This window comes from Hydra viridissima, unplaced genomic scaffold (assembly GCF_058129835.1).
Source record: "Hydra viridissima isolate aposymbiotic clone 2 unplaced genomic scaffold, HvirCarnegie_v1 scaffold_5, whole genome shotgun sequence".
Lineage (NCBI taxonomy): Eukaryota > Metazoa > Cnidaria > Hydrozoa > Anthoathecata > Hydridae > Hydra > Hydra viridissima.
The window spans coordinates 19,537,172-19,557,032 of NW_028324304.1; the positions used below are offsets into that span (position 1 = coordinate 19,537,172).

At 29.5% G+C, this 19,861-nt stretch overlaps 5 protein-coding genes, 1 long non-coding RNA gene and 1 pseudogene across 12 annotated transcripts in view; 6 read left to right on the forward strand and 1 right to left on the reverse strand.

Moving 5' to 3' along the window:
• Positions 1–496, reverse strand: LOC149889228 (uncharacterized). Its single transcript, XR_016452913.1, has 3 exons — positions 406–496; positions 238–280; positions 1–101 (listed from the first exon to the last, which is right to left on the reverse strand). It is a non-coding gene; the product is annotated as an uncharacterized LOC149889228 (long non-coding RNA).
• Positions 497–1,721: 1,225 nt separating this feature from the next.
• Positions 1,722–19,861, forward strand: part of LOC145188719 (pre-mRNA-processing factor 6-like) — a 104,378-nt gene continuing 86,238 nt past the window's right edge. Inside the window, exon 1 of one of the 3 annotated variants that reach the window (XM_090088678.1) lies at positions 1,722–1,762. The gene's annotated coding sequence lies outside the window, so the exon portion shown is untranslated. The remainder of the gene's footprint in view (positions 1,763–19,861) is intronic. The other 2 variants (XM_090088676.1, XM_090088679.1) reach the window with 2 other exon arrangements.
• The window catches only part of LOC145189304 (ZZ-type zinc finger-containing protein 3-like), a 30,899-nt gene continuing 12,759 nt past the window's right edge, over positions 1,722–19,861 (forward strand). The window contains exon 1 of one of the 2 annotated variants that reach the window (XM_090088687.1): positions 1,722–1,762. The gene's annotated coding sequence lies outside the window, so the exon portion shown is untranslated. The remainder of the gene's footprint in view (positions 1,763–19,861) is intronic. The other variant, XM_090088688.1, reaches the window with a different exon arrangement.
• Positions 1,725–19,861, forward strand: part of LOC145189032 (uncharacterized) — a 43,694-nt gene continuing 25,557 nt past the window's right edge. Inside the window, exon 1 of the mRNA XM_090088697.1 lies at positions 1,725–1,762. The gene's annotated coding sequence lies outside the window, so the exon portion shown is untranslated. The remainder of the gene's footprint in view (positions 1,763–19,861) is intronic.
• LOC149889229 (methylmalonic aciduria type A homolog, mitochondrial-like) lies at positions 1,779–2,673 on the forward strand. Its single transcript, XM_090088696.1, has one exon. The coding sequence runs from the start codon at positions 1,787–1,789 to the stop codon at positions 2,537–2,539; it is 753 nt and encodes a 250-aa protein (XP_089944822.1). The 5' UTR covers positions 1,779–1,786; the 3' UTR covers positions 2,540–2,673.
• On the forward strand, positions 5,291–13,739 carry LOC145189281 (uncharacterized). 4 transcript variants are annotated; one of them, XM_090088701.1, is made up of 7 exons: positions 5,607–5,974; positions 11,396–11,528; positions 11,848–11,982; positions 12,132–12,404; positions 12,514–12,715; positions 13,128–13,263; positions 13,515–13,739. In XM_090088701.1, exons 4-7 carry the CDS (start codon positions 12,275–12,277, stop codon positions 13,647–13,649), a joined length of 603 nt encoding a protein of 200 aa, XP_089944827.1. In that variant the 5' UTR covers positions 5,607–5,974; positions 11,396–11,528; positions 11,848–11,982; positions 12,132–12,274; the 3' UTR covers positions 13,650–13,739. The 4 variants fall into 4 exon arrangements, with proteins under 4 accessions (XP_089944826.1, XP_089944825.1, XP_089944827.1 ...); XM_090088700.1 differs by having other exon boundaries at positions 5,291–5,974; positions 11,848–12,404; XM_090088699.1 differs by having other exon boundaries at positions 5,583–5,974; positions 11,396–12,404.
• LOC149889230 (zinc finger protein 862-like) lies at positions 16,973–19,387 on the forward strand (annotated as a pseudogene).

The following is a 19,861-nucleotide window of genomic DNA, read 5'->3' on the forward strand; positions in this document are numbered from 1 at the left end:
TTTTATTCCTATGATTGCTTATTTCTCTGATTATTAATGGAATCTACATCTTCTTGTATTGAATTTTATTTGTGGCATATATGCATTATCTTTTTTGTTCCCTAAAAGTTTAAAAGCTTCAATCTATATCTTGCTAGGTGTTCTTTTAATAAAGTCTGAATTTTAAGCTATTTATGGCATAAAATATTTGTCTTTTAAAAACTTTCTTAATACAAATTTAATTTATCCAACAGTTACCAGTAAATTCCAATAATCTTCCTCAAAATGTCATAGTTTGAATCTGAAGATATGAAATTTTTTGTAAACAAATACATAAATTAGGTATAGCATATGTTATTTGTCACTTATTTAATCAAATAATATTTTAATTTGATTGTATAAAAACTGTATAATGTATGCTAGTACCAGAAAGCTAAGTCATTAACTAGTAATTAGTATGCTCTTCCAAATCAATGACCTCCGGTATTTTTTTCAGTTTTCTTTCTCTTTCCCAATTAGATGACTTGTTCAAAACTGAATATAAATGCATATTTTTTAAATTAAATAACAATTTCCACATATAGCATTCAAAAAAAAAAACTATTTGTAATTTCAACTAAGAGGCTTGTAGAATACGAATAATCTATAAAAATATAATTATATAAATATAAACATTTATTTTAACATTTCAAGGACTATTAGCATCCATTTTCATTGCCAAATTTATAGCTTTAACAGTACTAAATATATATTTGGAAATCAATTTGTATGACAAATATATTTAAAAAAGTAATGGTTGAATGTGAAATATTTTAACAAAGTTTTGAAATCTTGATGTTTAAAACTTGATGTTTAAAAAGTTTTCAACTATTGCAGTGCATTGTTGCATTCTGCAATATTAAAGCCTAAAACTATTAGTTTTAACCCATGATTTTTTGTACCTGTATTTTGAATAATTAGGTGGTACATTACTTGCCGAACTCTAAAAGAAATTTTAAATTGTTGTTTTGTAATATTCAATGTTTGTTTATTAGAAAATAAGGTTTAAATATTTTACATATAAAGTTCTATGGTAAATATATAAACATGAAAAAATACACAATGCCAATGTTTTGAAAGTGAAAAATGTCTAAAAAAAACCATTTACGAAATCAAGTTTTCAATAATTTTATGATCACTTGTCTAACAAGATGAGTACAACAAGATTCAAACATGTGAGGCTAAATGATGCTTTTTTAGCATAAAAACCATCACCTTAGAGATAAGCTTTATGTTAAAAAAGCATCATGCAGCCTCACATGTTCAAATAAGCTGCTATGTTTTTGCAAGTTTTTCTTTGATCACATTGAGCCTATTAGGTCTCATCAAAGAATAAAGGTAAATGTAACGCTCTTGTCTTCATTCAACAGATTTTGTCTTATAAAAGTAAATTTTTGTTTTGCATAAGTAAAATTCTAGTTTTTATCAAAAAAGATTTTCTCTTCTTAGCAATGTGTATGCTTCAAGAAAATGAAAATCTTTCTCCCTGTGGCACTGTTTGGAAGCCACTAACACCAGGAATATCTTTGCGATATTCCTGGTGATAGTGGTTATGAATTTGAGCTTGTAGATGGTGTGTTTAGAGCCATAACAAATCTCAAGGGGCATCTACTAAATCAGTAATACATCCTATGCCTCATATTGAGGAGCTTATGGAAGATTCCAATAACATCGTCAACTCACGGACCAATGTAGTTATTTATGGAAAAAAACACATACTACAATTTAGTCACTGTGTATTAAGGTTAATTACGAACAAATGATTATAATGTCACTTTTAAAAAGGACTGTAATTTCGCGTTCCTATCTTATCGGAAAATTAAAACCTAAAATGGCATATAGTTCAGAAAGTAAAAGGCGGTTAAAAGCAGTTGAAGAGTTATTTGAGCAACTTGTTAGTGGTAATCAAGCTACGCTCGTCATTAAAATAACGCTAATCGAGTCTACAAAAGATTCTAATAAATGTCAAGCAGATGCTCTCCCTTCGAAAGCTCTTTCTTACCTTAAAGTTCGCCATGAAACAGCTGGTAAATCAACTTTCAGGATCGGAATCAAAGGAGCACTAGGAGATGGTAAAAGTTCACTAATAGAAACATTCGGTAAAAGGTTAACAGGTGAAGGTCCTAAAGTAGCAGTTCTTGCTATTGATCCGTCGTCAGTTAAAACTGGGGGATCTTTACTTGGTGATCGCACTAGGATGGTTATGTTCTCACATGACCCAAATGCTTATATTCGTCCGTCTCCAACTGCAGGAACACTTGGTGGAGTAGCAAGTGCTTCCAAGTTACTTAGGCGATCCACTAATATTTGGCATCCAAGTGTTTATCCTGTTTCATCGTTATTTGATGAAGGCTTTGATAAAGTATGGAGCAGCATGGCTGAATTTAAAGAGTTAATGCTATTGAAAAATTTATTCTACTTAAAGCGTAAACAGCAAAATAAGGCTTGGATTTGGAGAATTTTAAGAGAAAATATTTTGGGGGCTATTACAAAAAACCAGCAGTTTCTAAAACAAATTTAAAACACGAAGATCAAAAGGTTCAACTCATGAACCAATTTAGTTATTTTAAAAATTTTATGTGTATATAAATGTAAAGAAAGTGTAAATGAATTGTTTTTCCGGTTTTTTTTTAAGAAAATCCTTTACCTTTCGACGACAAATTTGCCATTTTTTTAAAGAGCAGCTTGGTTCTTGCTTCACAGCAACGGCCTTAGCAACGCTTTTTCTTCAATATCTCCTAAACCAAAAAAGCGATTAACTTCAAATAATTGCTAGACAATCCTCAAGACGTTTGACTTCTCCTTAAATATTATTTTAAGTTATAAGCTGTACGTTGAAATCACTAAAATTGTTCTCAAAATAGAGCTCTTGAAGGACGGTCTTAGCAGCCGAGAGAAATTTCGGGCCCCGGGGGAGTTTTCTTAAGGGGCCCTCATTAATGATCAATTAAATACCCAGAACCAAAAGAAACGTGCTCTGGTCATTGAAAATTAAAAATAAAAGTTAATTAAACCTTTAAAAGTCAAAACTATTTAGATCTTTTAAAAATTATTTTAAAAAATTTGTTTATACACACAGGGCCCCGGAAAGCTTCAACGTCCACCACAACCCCCCCCCCCCCTCTCGGCGGCCATGAGGACGGTAGTCAACTTTTTGTCAGTCTTCCTTCAGTTTAAATTGAGTTATAGTTAAAGATTTTTTAGTGTTTTTATTTATAAATGGGTTCTGCGATCAGGCATAAGTCCTCTAAAGGTAAATAAAGAAAGGTTTTTAGAGGAAAAATTACAAGAAATAATGGTAATACAGCATCGAATATTACAAAAAATGTTGTTAATAAATCGGCTTCTGCAGAAAAGTTAAAAGATAAAAAACAATATACAAAGATAGTATCAGTATTGACCCAGATGTCTCTCAAATAGTTAAACCAGTATTCTCTTTTAAAGATCTTGGTTGCGATGAACTTTAGAAAAAGTGTATACATGGTGAAATTCAAAACATTAACGAGTCTCTTAATAACATTTTTTGAACAAAATCCTCGAAACAAGTTTATGTTGGGAATAGTATTTTAAAAATGTCTGTAGCTTCTGCTGTTATTATTAGCTATAATGATGGTGCTACAGGACTACTTCCTGTGTTTATTAAACTAGGTGTAAATTTTGGTTTTCATACTACTGAGGGAAGTAAAAATAAAGATAATCATCGTTTTAAACAATCGGACCATATTACATTTGGCTGTGTTACAAAAAGACGTAAAAAGCTCAGAGCCATGAGAAAAGTGTATAATGATAAAGATAAATTTGAAGAGGGAGATACATATGGTTATGGCTATTATTAAATAGTTTATGTTACCATATAATTACAATATATTACTTTTTAAAACTTGTTTTAGTTTTTCTGCAATTTTTCTTTTTTTCCTTGCTAAATCTCAATTTTTCAGAAAAAAATAACTTTTCATAGAAAAAAGAAAATTGGCTGAAATTTTGCAGGTTTAAAGATGAGTATGTTAGGAATGTTGTCAATGAAGCAAAATTTTTTTCAAATCTTTTTTTTAAAACTCATTTTTATCATGCTTTGGTTCCAAAACTTCCCTTAGTTTTTATATCTTAAAGTTCGAATGTCAACCTGGTAAAATTTTAAATGTTTTATTTTGATTAAAATTAAAAATTCTGCTTCATAGACAACTTTCTAAATGCGTTAAAGAAATCATGTTCAAATTTTCAAACAGTTTTGACACTTTTTGAGTTAGTTATATTAGTTGAAAGAATAGGCAGCTTTTGAGGGTAAATTAACACTAATTATGCGCATAATTAATGACGTCATCACTAACTATTTCTTTCTTTTGGTACTGTTTTATATTTTTTTTTTGTTCATTAATAAAAAATAGTAAAAGTCTATTAATAGTTTTCAATTTTTTGTTAAAAAGTTGCTTTTACCCAGGAACCACCTTATCTAAAGTTAAACAATGCTTGTCACACGATGCTTACATTTAGAAAAATGTCAAAAATGTTATTGAAATATTTTATATTCACTGAAATTTTTAAAAATGATGTAACTACGTTTTTCGAGGACAAATCTTTTTGTTTACAAAGACAGACATCTGCGGTTTGAAAAAATGAATCATGAACCATTGCACCACTTTGCACATTCACTCTTTAGTTAAAATTGTGTGTAATTACGCTAAAGTTAAAATTTGCAGCAGATTTTTTGGCGTGAGAAGTTTTGTGTAATTTACTCAAAAATTCTTTGATATTCTGTTTATAAGGTTGCATTTTACGGAAGCTTTTTTTGCGTAAGAAAAATCCTGTTTTTTTTTTTGTAAATTACGCCTTTTTCAGCTTTATAGGATTCGCTCCGGTTGTCCGTAACAATCTCTTATAAAAAAAGTTACCCCAGTGGTGCTGGTTTACGGTATCGATCATAAATAGATCATACTATCGAAAAGGAATAAAAAAAACCAATGCCACTATTTTCATGCTAAATAATTAAGCAAATAATTTGGTAAAATAGGTTTTGCTTGCCAAATAGTTGTTTTATTTTGTCTACCAAATCGAACTGCAAACTTCAATTGCTTCTCAATTGTACGGTTTTATTTGCAAACTTAATGCAAACTTCATGTGCTTCTATTGTGCATTTTTATCTGCGAATTTAATCTATATAGAAATGAATTGAATATATAAAAACAGCATTGTAGCAATTCATCTTTGAATATCAAACTATCTTAGTCAGTGCAGGTGCAGCAACTGTAAATGGGGATGGTTTTTATCATAAAGTAATTTTTTGTTCGAGTAAAAAAACATTTCAGAGCACCACAATAAAAACATATTAATTTAAAACCAGTGATCGTTAAATTGAATTTGACAATTATGCACATGCAATATCATGTAAATATCATCTAGTTAAGACGAAACAAATAATTATAACAGTTAAAAAGTAGTGATTAAAAATCTCTGCCTTATCTCCGCTGCTCAAAAGGATCAGCAGAGATCTTGTTGAAACCAATTAAGCTTTTCAATAACAGAAACCATCCCAAGCGAAAAGTTTCTCCTACACGCTTCATAAAAACGGAAATTGATTTTATCAAAAAAACAGTGGCACTGGTGTTTTTTTCTCAAGGTGTGGTGCGTTTAAAAATCGTTTTGTGTGGCGTTGAAAATTAATATCTTAGAAGATTGTGACCGCCTCCAACTGCAGTGTTGAAATTAAAGTATTTTAAAATCGTTATTTAAATAACCCTAAAGACAGCTCACATTGCAAAAACAAGATGACATTGAAGTAAGAATTATGCTTCGTGGTTACAACGAAACGTTATCCCCCATTATCTATTCTAATTTCGCCTTTATTCGGTCTGCCGAAGCGTTCTACGATCGCAATTTTCTACTCAAAAATTTCTATGCAACATTTGATGAATTTCTTTTACCAAGATCGTTTGGTTAGGAATCAATAAGTAAAAAAATGGTGAGGAATAGATTGTCTATTTAAAGTTTAAACACGTACTTTTACTTTTATGTTAACTGTCATCTCACTTTATGCTTTTTTTTTTTTTTTTTTTTTTTAATTTACATCACTTGCTTTTTTTTTTTAAATTTATTATAAAGTTAAAAAGTTTTTAAGTTACTTTAAAAAATTTTTAAAAGAACTACAGACAGAAAAATTTGCAAAACTTTTTTGATTTCAAAAAAAGAAAGAAAAACTCTGTCAGCAGCTTTGCAGTCTTTTGATTGCTTTAGTTACGTTCAAGAATTGAGATTGAGAATTGTTTGCTACAGAAAATTTCGTGTCTTCATCACGCCGATAAAAATCGTATTTATATATAAAAAAAATCCTCTGAAATGATAAATGATGTATACAAATATGAAGCAAAAATGACAACAAAATAATTACTAAGCAAAAAGTTTGACGTTTTGTAACAAAATCCCCACTAAAGCTGAGTTGACAATATAATTCGTATATAACACAGTTTAAGCCACAAGCGCACGGCGAAATTTTGCAAATAAGATACATAAAAATAAGATACTGTTTTAAATAAAATCAGCTTGCTGCCTTTAAAAACAAACTTGAAAAAATTGCTTGAAACAGTTACTCTAGCGTCCAGGCTCTTGTTAAAAAACCATAAAGTTACTGAGTATGAGTTTTGCAAACACATTTCCTAGAACTTTGAAAGTCGTTCTAACAAAATTACGTAATTGAGGTGTTAATATCATAATGTTATTTAAAAAGTGAAAGTCAATCCCAAAATTATCCTAATTCAACGGAATACAACAGTCACAAAGGCTCGTGCAGAGAGTGCTAGAAAAATACTCAGAAGTAAAGAGTTTCATGGGGAAGAGAAAAACAATAAGAATTTTTTTTTCTCAAACCGAATAAAAATTACAACAACTATTTTTAAATTAAAAATAATGTTGTAATTTTCATTTGTTTTGATTTCAAGTTGATTATTAGGCTAAGTACAGTAAAAATAAACAACTTAATTAACATTTTAAGTTAAAATCCACTTACACTTGGCTTTTCTGATATTTTGAACATTAAAAAAAAAACGATAGTTTTTTCAAAACTTTCTTTGTGAACTAAATTGGTCATTATATTTCTTTTGTTGTTAAAATCTGTTCATTGTCATCCTGTGTCATTATTCGTTCTGTATTTTTGTAGTGTACAAAACATAAAAAGGTTGGTGAAATATAAAGTTATTGAGAAGGTACTGTGCTGCAGTTCTAACTGAAGTTAGAACAGCAACATTAAGTAACAATAAGTCATCTTCTTGATAAAAGATTTATTATAGGGAGTTTAGGCAATTTTTATAGCCAATGTAAATCTTTCTTATTTAAAATCCATTGGATTCCTTAATATATTTTATTTTCAAAATGGTTTCAACCACTTCTGTAGCTTATTTAGTTCCAAAGATATTCGTGTTTTAATAATTTCAATTCATATACATTTTATGAAATGTTTCCTTAAAGTATCTCGTTAAACTTTTGGCGCCGAAAAAAAAACTTATCTTTTTTTTTTCTTGCGTAAAAAGTTGCGTTAACAATAAAATATCTAAAGACGGGGGAAATTTATAAAATCTCCACTTAGAAAACAAAAAACCCACCCTATTAGACTACCAAAAAAAAAAAAAAAAACTGATTAACATAATAAATAAATAGTTGCAGAATCTATTTTTATGTGGGGACGAAAGAATTAGCTTAATTTACTAGTATATAAACAAAACTGAAACATTTAAAGTTGAATAACTTTATCAATTCTAAAACAAAACGACGTCCCCAAAAAAATTATTGTAGTGCAACCTTTTCTTAAAAAAATAACATCTATATATAAGTATATATCATTTATTTTCATGGGTAGGTTTTTATTCTTTGACACCTACATAAAATCATTTGTTGCGTTTTTTGGACGAAATTTTTCAAAAACGTACGATTTATTTTTTTCCGCGATAAAATGTCACGTGACAAAACTCCCTATTTATTATGTCGTTCTTTACCATTATTCGAGAATGGGTTAGGTGACCGTTTAACAAACACTTTCACATGTAACTTTTTATCATGTGAGATCCTTAACATGGAGATTATTTGAAACTGTTTTGTCAAAAGCATTTTAAAAAAAGAATTTTTTTCTGTGTTATACTCAAGATCGAAAACCTAATTCGTTAATTAGATTCAAGAGTGATATTCCAGTTATGGCTTTTAGTGTTAACAGATCTTCTGCTGGTCTTCTTGAAAAATTGTTGACATTGGTTTCAAGAAGTCAAACCAAGCATTTTTCCCATACATTTTTTTTTTTTATATCATTTCAAAATGCTTCGGGCATATAACTGTTGAGGAAGTTGACTGCTAACCTTTTGTATAAATAAACTTTATCTAATGTTTCTTGATATTTTTATCGCGTTGGAACAATATCACAAGGACTCATCTTTTTCATAATTTGAACCACATCCGGCGCACCACATGTCAACTTTAAAATTGTTCAAAGCAGCAACCATTTGCAAATCTCCAATATTTTATCATAACAGTAGTTGACCTAAATCCAATTAAAAATCTTTTGCAAATTTTCCCAAAACAACAAAAAAAACTTATGATGTCAGTTCCCAGGAGATTTGTTTGAAGTGAAGCAAAAGGAGGGCTTATTTTTTTTATCTTTTTAAACAAAAATCGTGTACCGTTTGTTTTGATTAACAAAATGATGAAGACTTTTATGAGGGTTTTAATTGAAAAGTTTATTTTTATTTCCTTTTTATTAACTTTTGTCACATTTTTTTATTTTGCTATAAATACACTACATTTTCAAACATACATGGCGTGCAGTTGTTATTTCTGTCTACCTCATTAAATGAATGACTTTAATTGATGTAAACAGTTGTTGACTGACTGCATGAATCAAGTTGTATATCTAATAGTCAATTCATCAGAAGTCAATCTTAATTGGATTTAGCTTGGCTTTTATTACATTTTTGAATTAAGTCCGGGATATTAACTCAAAGCAGGCATTTATTTATATAATATGTTTAATTAAATAAATCAAATTAAACTGTTTCATGCCAATCTCTAGAACAGCTAGATCTTTTTACAACCGTTTTTCCTCGCTTTCAAGTTGCATTTAGACTATCAACTCACTTCTTACAAGCTTAATCTTCTTACAAACCTGACGAATTTAAGAAATATGAAGAACTAAGGAATTATTTGATAATTAAAGAAATGTTATTTATAATTGGCTTCTTTACGCAAGCACTTTTATAACTTTGCACGTTGAACACAAAAGGATACGGACTTCGATGAAAGCACAACGGTCACAAGGAGCCATTTTAAGCCAGCCATTATTCTATTAATCATACTTTTAAAGTTTTAACAACTTTTTTGTTAGAAAAATGTGCTTCATAATCGTTTTTATTACCTGATTATCATCTTAAAAATATTTTAACAGATAAAACGTTCAGGAGTCGATTTTCTATCTTAGAGATTTGCATGATAAAAAAAACCATGTGATCAGTTTGGATAAATGTATAGATCAAATAGTGATTAGTCATCATTTTATTGTAATGATGAGAAGATCGATTAACTAAAAAGAGATATTTACTTCAACTTTATTTTTCTGTCGAGTCCAACTTATATTATCATTACTACTTCTATTATAAAAATACGACTGTGTTGCGATAACATTTCGCAATTTTACTCGTAGCGAGTGATTTTGATATTTCTTTGGAATATTGCACATTAATCAACTGCAATGCCTTTACCATTTCTTTCAAACTCCTCTTCATAAGTCATTGTTTTAGGTTTGAAATGCAAATAAAAAAAAGATTAATTATTGTATAAAACTATATTTTTGTGCCGCATTTTGGTGTTAAATATAGTTTCATAGCAACCCAAAGGTATATATAGCGGTAGTCCACTTTTTTACTTCATCTGTTTTCAATAATTCCCGCGAAACGCAAAATAATCATTCAACTTGATACGTTTACTAAAGCACGGTCTGGTTATGACAGTCGCGACGAAGAAACTGAAAACAGATGGGTTGAGTTTTAAAAATATTTCAAAATATTGCCAAATAATTTTTCAAAAACAAACTTATACAAATTCAAGTTTAAAATTTTTCTTCTATATCGTCTCTTTTTTTTTTGTTTTTATCATTTTCGAGTCTAAGCATACGTACAAAAGACTGGAATTTGCATACCTGTACACATTCCCAAATGATTATGTATTTTTACTAAAGTGCTATTAAGCAAATAACAAACAGCAAAAAACGAGATAAACTCGCTTTCAAATTGTCGAATTATAATCAATGACATATTAACTAGATGTCTTACTTCACAAAAATTCCGAAAGAAAAAGTGAAGCGAGTTTTTAAAGTTTTTAAATGCCGGTAGCCGTTTTATTTAAACTGATAATAACTCATTTTTTGCTTCGCTTTGATTTATCATTGCGTCATTTCAGGCTGGCAAAACAAACCTGGACTGGTAAAGAATTTGCTTCAATGCGGAATATATATATATATATATATATATATATATATATATATATATATATATATATATATATATATATATATATATATATATATATATATATATATATATATATATATATATATATATATTTCGCTTCTTTTTTTCTTTGCTCTTTTTATTTTTTTTTTTAATTTTTTTTTTTTTACTTTTTTCTTTTTGTTTCATTAATTTAAAGTTGATTTTTTATTCTATACTCTTTTAATTTTGTTTTAAAGAAAAAATTTTAATTTTGTTTTAAATAAAGAATTATCTACTCGTTTCTCTGTTAATAGCTATGCGTAAAGTGTTTTCAAATCTATGCCGCACCTATTGTTATTGTAGTATTAAAAATCTTTTTAAGTTTTCAATTAACAAGTTATTATAAAGCATTTTTAATTTTTTTTTTTAAAGTTGTGTAATATAGCGCTTATGAGAAAATAGGTTACGTAACATAACTTGTTAATCGTTAAGGAATCTATACTCAGCATTTTTAATAACTTTCGATTTATTCATTGTAAATAGATACTAAATTACATTCTTTATTGCATGTTGTATAATGAATATCTTAAGCACTCATGTGCTTAAGATATTTGGAATTAACCATGTTGTAAAGATTGTTGAAAAGTGAATAGATTTGTAAACTGGTTTTACTTATATACCGCTTACAAAGCCTTTTTTTTCTTTCTTTCTTTTCACGTTGAAACATTCCGCTGACCTATCTTGCAGTGATAATGATTAGATGACTCAAGCATAAAAATACGTTCCGCTAGTCTGAATGTCAAACTGCGCTACAAAATTTACATACAATTGTTTGCATTTAGTATTACACCAGTGCAACTTTGATAAAAAAAAAGTTTCTTTTATTTCTTTAAATGTTATTTACACTTTTTTTATTTTAGAAAAAATGTCTTTGCGGTCTTTGGCTATTATTTCATTTGTACGTAAATGTCGTTCAGCAGATCGTGTGGTATCTCTCTTGAAACAATTTTGATGTACTTATAGCCCCAAATGGAGCCACTTTCAAAATATTAGGTTAGGTTTATGTAATTTAAAAATATTAGGTAATGTAATTTAAAATCACTTTCTTTTTTTTTTTTTTACTTTTTTTTTCTCAATCTTTGGTATGCCTATGTATCTTACAGTTTTAGTTTCTAAAATTCGCTCAGAAGCGTGACTTGCCATTTCTGAGAAAATCACAGCATTTTGATGGTCCCGAATTGGTTTTTTTTTTCTGTCAAAGAGTGTGCAAATTCCAAAAAGTATTTCTAAATACTTTTTGGATTGCCGTTAAGGAAAAACTAAAAGTATGAGAGACAAGCTATTTTTAAAAGTTACCTATCCTTACATTTAGGTGCTAACTGCTGTTAATAGAGATAAAAGTTGTGACAACCCTTTTATTATAAAAAGGATTGTTGAACTGTTTGCACAAATAGAATGATGGGGACAGCAAGCAAAAATAGGAAAAGCAAGAGGATTACCATCTTAGGTCTTTGATAGTGCCAACTTTTTTTTTTTTTTATAAAAAAAAATTTTAGTTTTATTGACAATTTTATATGAAACCCTAAACAAAGATTTTTCGTTTGTGATCTATGAATGAGACATCTATTGTGATTTATATGATAATTACTTATTTAGATAATTTATAAAAGATGTATCAAGATTGTCATGTTATTCTGCTAAGTAATGTATGATATGATTTTCATCAGCACTTTGAAATGTTGAGCTTTTTAAAATACTTCTAAAGTTTTATTTAGTAATAATACAAATAGTATTTTAAAATGCCTCTTCAGTATTTGGCTATTATTTCATCTGTGCGGGAAAACAGATTGGCTGATCGTATGGTTTCTGTTTTGAAGCAAAAGTTTGAAGAAGAGCTGGCACCCAAAGGCCATGTACTGAAAGTTTTAGGTAATATGAAAGATAATAGAATTAACCATTAATGTATTAAATAATTATTTAATTACATTTTTATTACAACCTCATACTTTTTTAAATCTTTTTTTTTTTTAATTGTTAGATCCTGCAGATTATGATTTGCCAGTGATGAAGAAACCGTTGCACTTTTATGGTCCTGATGAGCAATCTGAGATTCCTGCTAAATTATTAAGTTTAAATGAGCTCGTCAAAGCTGCAGATGTTTACATAATCATACTCGCAGAATACAATAGAAATGCTCCACCTGCTTTGTACAATACCTTGGATTATTTACCAATACCAAGGTAAGATGCCTGTTGTTTTTTTGCTTTTGTTTTGTTTTTATTTGGCATTACAGGCTATTGATCCTCAGAAGGTTCACAAGGCAATTTCATTTGTAACATTTTTTCATGAACCATTGCATCCTATCTCATTCCTAGAATCCATTTTTTCATGAACCATTGCATCCTATCTCATTCCTAGAATTAAATGATTAAACTTGAGCTTTATTGAAATAAAGCTCAAGTTTAATCATTTAAAATCATATCACTAGAAAGAAGTTGACTTTTTACATAATCTTTTTCTTTACCTTTCAGAGTAATAAGTCTGATAACACAACTATTTTGTGAGATAAAAAAAAAAAAAAATGGTTATAGAATAAATCAAACAAGTTTAAGTCTAATTGTAATCATAAATTTTTTATTTTTCAACCAATAGTTTTGCATACAAATCCAGTGGAATCTTTTCATATTCTATGGGACCTGCAGCTGGTGCGTATTCAGCAGTATCTCTTCGACTTTTGCTGGCTGAGTTGGGCGCATTACCTGTTAGTCACAGTGTACATATTCCTGCCGTAAGTTTCTAAAGATTCTAAGTTTGTTTTTTTTTTGCTTTAAATAAATTTTAGTGTAAATAAATAAATCATGAAGAAAGTAAATGCAGTTTAACAAAACTATTTATCTGACTTATAAAAACTTTTATATTGCAAAAAATGGCTAAAAACAAATTTATATATATGTAAATTTTAAAAATATAAGGCATTAAATAGTATTTTTTGATGAAGATTCTTTTCAAATCTTTTTTAAAGTTAATGATTAATTTTAGGCTCACACTGTTGTGAATGCTGATGGAAGTACTGAAAACTCTCATGTTTTGAATAGTGTTTCAACCTTGCTTCATCAAACAGAATGGTGGGGCCAGGTTGCAAAGGATGGTAGAGCAAAAGGAATACCTGCCTAACTTTCTGAAATAACAAAGTTTTTAAAAATAGTTTTCTTGTGTAGTATGTTTTTTTTTTTTTTCACATATTAAAACCTTAATGACTGCAAATATGAGATTTTTTCAGTTTAATACAGGGATAGAGTAAGGTATGTGTAAGGGCTCCACCCTAGCTTATGACATAGTTGGCCTTAAGCTTCACTAATCTTTCGCTGATTACCTTACTCTCTCTTTCAAAAAAGCATTGAGCTTATCTGAAGTTATACAGCTATATTACTTACAATTTAACTTAATTATTATCCAATAGAAAAGATTCGTTCATTAAAAAACGTAAAAAATACTAACCTTGTTTAATCTAAAGTATAATAAATCATATAAAACAAAATTATTTTGACTTTTTTATGTATTGACTTAAATTTGATTTACAGTTTTAAACTTTAAAATGTGACGCTTAAGTGCAGGTTTGAAAAAAGGAAAAAGTAACTCAATCCTTATGTCAGATATGCCAGTTTGCTGCTCAAATGAGCAGTTATGATTGGTTCGGTTACAGGAGTTGATAAATTGGATCCTCTTTCTCATCAAATTTTGGAAAGATGTTGAAGGAATGAAGTATTTGGACTCTGCAATCAAATTGTAAGCTGTTAAGTTTAAATTTTGGGTAATCCTGTACTTTTCAAAGTTCTTTAAGAAAAAGACTTTTATGAAAGGGTTCAGCATTTATGTCATTGATCATTCAACAAATAATGACCTCAGATTTGTGCAGTAGAAGAAAAGGTTTTGAAGGAGACTTTTTGCTAACCTTTTTCACCCTTTGATTGAATCAATAACTTTGGTGGTTTTTTTTGGTGTTTTCTTTGGTCATTTAAAGAGTTCTGAATAAAAAAAGATTAATTTGGTGAAGGGTTGGTTTTTACTACCTTGATAAATGTTTAGAGGACAGATTGAATGATCCAGAATCGGAATACAGGCCTAAAGAAACTTGGAACCTGCTTTTCAATTTTTGAGTCCTCTGCTTTTACAATCTCACAATTGCAGTTCTAAAATAAAGTATTGACTTTATAGAATTCGCTACTTCATCTCGTTTTACATGGTAAAACAATCTTTCTGTTGTCCAATTTTGTCCAAAGCTGTATGTTTTATTGATGAAGTTTATTGAGTGAGTGCTTCTTTGAACATATGAAGAGTTAACAAGGAGTATTTTGCTAAAGCATCATTTACAACTTTTGTTTTATTAAAACTTCTTGTATCAATTAGATGAAGCTTGTGATAGGCACAAAAAATTACAGCTTGAATCTCTTAGATAAATTCAACAGCCAGCTTGACATTTGAACCACAAATGGTTTGCATACCATTTGTGTGTTTCTTTTTGACCTTCCAATGGCAATGTGTTGGTCTAACTTTGCACTGATATGAACTCCAGTGTGAATATCATTGAAAGGTCTTTGGGCTTCTAAAAAATCAGTATATTGAAAATCGTGATTAACAAAATGTAATGCAAGAGATACATAGGCATCATATCAGTTGTGGGTGCTATGCCACCAAGTCTTTTGAATGACTTTTTGACCACTTGTTGAACGGCTCTTCTTGAACCATGTCATTTAAAAACGATGTTTGAATATGTTGTACTTGACCTGAAAGTCATTTTTGGGTCCATCTTGTTCATGAGCCTATGAAATCCTCTCCCTTTAGTGGAATTAAAAGGAAGATTATCTTTACAGATGAAAACTGCTTTGAATCCCTGAACTCATAAGGAGTCGACTTTAGAATGCCTTTATTGTTAGGGAAAAAAACAGTACTCCATGAGAGTATTCCTCAATCACATTCGGTTGCCCTCCTGGTCTTGTTATGGTTCTGTTACTTGAAAACCTTTCGGTGAGATCTTTATTTGTTTTCAGAAAAGATCAAACCAAATCATTATTTGGAAAATCATCTTTAAACTGTCTTATCATATAACCAGTCTAGCTTCTCTTCTAATTTCATCAGTGAGCAGAGTGGCTGCGAACAAAGTTGATCTATAGGGCAAAATCCAAATTAAAATTTTTAAGCAATTTGTTTTCCTATATGCTAATGGTTTTTTTACAATCAGCATATTTAAATGCTTTTCAACACATAAATATACTTTTGACGAGATTGGTGAAGGTTTTTCTGTCCGTATTTTTCCGTCTCCACCACTTGAAGTGATGGGAATCGACTATTCATTATTTTTATTAAATGAACAAAATAACGAAAAAAAAAAAAATTTGCTGATAACTTTCTATGTATAATTTCTAGAAGATGTTAGAAAAAAATTTTTGTATAAGGTTTTTGATGAATTTTTCAGAAAGATGTCTTTAAGTTAACCACTTTCAGCACTTTTTCTGTTAAAGGTTGCGGTTTTTTGCATTTGTGTACATAACCCAGTCTTTTTAATTTTATGATAGTCTTACTCTCTTAAAAAAGTTGGTATACTCACAAACATACACTCTTACATACAGATGTGTACTTATCAGAGGTGGGCAGTTCCGATATTCCGATATTTTGCTAGTATCGCGCTAAGAAAAAATATCGGATTTTCGGACAAATTATGAATCCGGACTTCGACAACTGGATTGGGAGTATTAGATATTCGAAATTCCGATAACTATCGGACTAAGCAAAAATTATCGGACTTTCGAACTAAAAAGCAACTATCGAACTTCGACTATCCATTAAGGGTCTGCGTATCGTTAATATTTTGAAACGATAACGGTATCAAACGGTATGAGTTTGATTATGAAACGATAGCTTATCGTTTGAAACGATAACTGACTGGAAATGTATCGGTTGAAACGACAATATCGAATTTTTCTTATAGGTTTATTGGAAGACATAAAAATAACGAGAGATACCGATATTTATTGGTATAATAACGATATTTTTTCCAATATTCCAATTTTTTTTTTTTTTTAATGCCAAATTTTAGTTCAAATATATTATAAATCTTCAAGTCGAGTCAAGATGTCGTTTTGCCTATCTTTACCGGTTTAACAAGTTAATCCTTCCCAATAATATATATATTAACTAGATTTCTAACTTCACAAAAATTCTGTTAGAAAAAATGAAGCAACACTCTTCTCCAAATTGATGGCCAGGTTGAAACTCTCCCCACGCCTGATTTTTTTACATTTAATCAATCATATGCATTAGTAAACACAATATATGTAGTCAGAAAAATCTCAACTAAGTGCTAAATATGTATTTTTTCAAAATTAAATCGCATAATTTTTGGCTTTTTTTATTCCAAAGTTTTAATAAAGTCAGCCATTATGGTAATCAAAATAACCCATTTACGGCTGCTTCTCAGATAGAAAACATCATTTTCCATCATGGCAGCAAACTTTAAATTATCAACTGGTGCAGTTTGCCTGATAAATAAAGGTATCAGATCAAAATCTCTAACTCTCAGTATGTGAGAAAATTCAAGATCATTTTCGGCCAAATTTTGATTTTGATCTTGAAGTTTGTTCTTCATTAGTGTGGTCCAACTGCAGGAGAATCTTGTTTTGTCTAAACAAAGGTGAAACTGCATATCTTTCCAGCTGGTTAGAGAGTATATCAAAGATACTTCAATAAATAAATAAATAAATAAATAAGTAAATAAATAAATAAATAAATGAATAAATAATTAGATAAATAAACATACACACACACACACACACACACACACACACACACACACACACACACACACACACACACACACACACATATATATATATATATGTATGTATATTTCCGATAAACAGTTAAACGGCTTGTAGCTAATGCTAGTTAGCAGAGAATTCCTACAAGTCAAATATTAAACTCGCGTGATATGTTTACATATTTCACTAACAGCATCAAAGGTATAAACTTTTATTTCAAGTAAAAGTTTGATAGAAACAAGATTATTAAATCTGAGAGAACCTTTACAATATAGCTCCAAATCTTGAGAAAACTGTATCGACATCAATTTTAAGAACTACTGAGAAGAAATGAACATACTTTTTCGGATATCGTATTTTGTTGTTAAAGAGGATTTTTCATTAAAAATATTTCCTCAGCTGTGCGAGCTACAAAAGCTAAATGGAATTAAGTTGGGCAAGAACTACTTAAGTGACAACTTCGTTTCGTAAGTTTCGTCTGACTTAAAATGCGACTTAAGTTTAGACGTATCAAATGCTCGTTTTCTTGCAATTTTATCTGACGGTTCTACTGATAAAAGTATTAGTGAACAAGAAACAGTTTTTAAGGGTTGTTAAAAATGGTAATCCAATAACTATATTTGCTGGTATTAACTCACTACTGACAATTGATGCCGATGGTATGTTAAATGCAATAGAATTTGTTTAAACAACATACAAAATGAATCAAGATTTATATTTAAACAATATCTATGTAAAAACTGTAAATGTTAACTTTGATAGTGCATCTGTAATGTCTGGCAATAAAGCTGGTGTGTAAACTAAAATGCGAAATAAAAACCCCAGTATAGTATATACCCACTGGGTGACGCATAGATTAGAACTTTCTGCGTTAGGCTCGATAAAGTTCGATATTTATTTAAAGACGCTTGATGATAACATCAATAATTTGTTTCGTTTTTATTCATCTTAGCGAAGAAAAGAACTGAAAGAAATAGCTTCTTTTTTAGATGAAGAATAAACAGCTTGGGAGATTGAAAAATGTTTGTTGGTTAGCTAGCTGGGAAAGGGCGTTAACATTGATTGAAACTGACTATAAAGTTATTATTTATGATTTAGAAAGCAAGGCAAACGAGAAAGACGAGAGTGCACAGAAAGCTAAAGGATTTTTGTTTTTCATGAAAGGCCCACAATTTTTATTTTATTTACATTTTATTCAAGATATTGTTAAATCACTAACAACATTGTCATTGGAGTTTCAAAAAGAAGAAATTTTAATTTGTGAGATTTTGCGTAAAGTTGATGCAAGAATTACTGTACTAGACGCGTTATCAGTTAATCCAGGCTCGAATATTTGGTGTTTACTAGATAATTTAGAAGTAAAAGAAGATCAGTTAATCTACAAAGGTATTGGACAGGACTTAACAGCATTAAAAAAGTGTAATTTAAAGAGAATTGATGAGATTGTTAGACATCAACCAAATTATTATTTTGATTATCATAATAAAAAATATTTTATTAAAATTATTGACGGAGCAAAAGAATATATAGACAAATATTTCCGCCGTGATTTCAATCAAGAACCATTAAAATCTTTAACCACAATTTTTAATTGTCGAAACTGGCCTTTACAGGTTTGCTAGAGACAAAAAAATGGGGATTTAACGAAATAAAAAGTGTTTTCAACTTTTATGAGAATAATAATTTGATAAGCAGAGAAACTGTGTTGTGAAACTTAAGTGTATTGCAGTGGCCTTTATTCAAGGAGAAAGTCTCTAAACTAAGAACAAATTCACTGTTGAGCATTTATAGAGATATCTTGCTGGAAAATGAACCTGAATTGGCATGTATAAATGTCTTGTTAGAGATTATGCTAACTTTCAGCGCTTCAACGGCAAGTTGTGAACGCAATTTTTCTTGTATGAACTTACAAAAAAATATTTTTCGAATTTCGTTAAATGACGACACCTTAGAAGATATTGTGCGTATAAAGCATAGTGGCCAGTTAATTAGGACTTTTTGCCCCAAAAACATGTCAAAAATTGGATTGACGCAGCAGTTGGTATTATGTATTTGGATGGCCATGAATTAAAAAAATTCTTAAATCCATTTATATAAATATAAAAATTAATATATAAATATAGATGAGACGTCATTTTGCAATTTATTTCTTTAGTTCCGTTTATTTTAATTTCTTCACGTTTATACGTATATTTTATGAGTAAACAAATTTAACGAACTAAATTGAAAAAAAAAGTTTTGTATCGTTGGATAACAGTTTACAATCATGGCATATTAAAAATCAATAATTTGCGCGCACTTGCGTGAAAAATTGTTTTGAAAATATGACAATTGATTAAACTCAATAAGCATCTTTGTTATCCAAAAACTTATAAACTGGAATAAAAGTTTATTTTAACATAAAACTCACGTATTTGACATCTATCTCTTAAATTAGACTTTCGTCAATAATTTAAGATACGAACGTCAACGTCCATTGTTCGTCAATAATTTGAGATACGAACGTCAACGTCCTTGGCAAGGTGATGCATAAAGTCAATGTGGAATTAAAATTTATGTACTAACATGGCT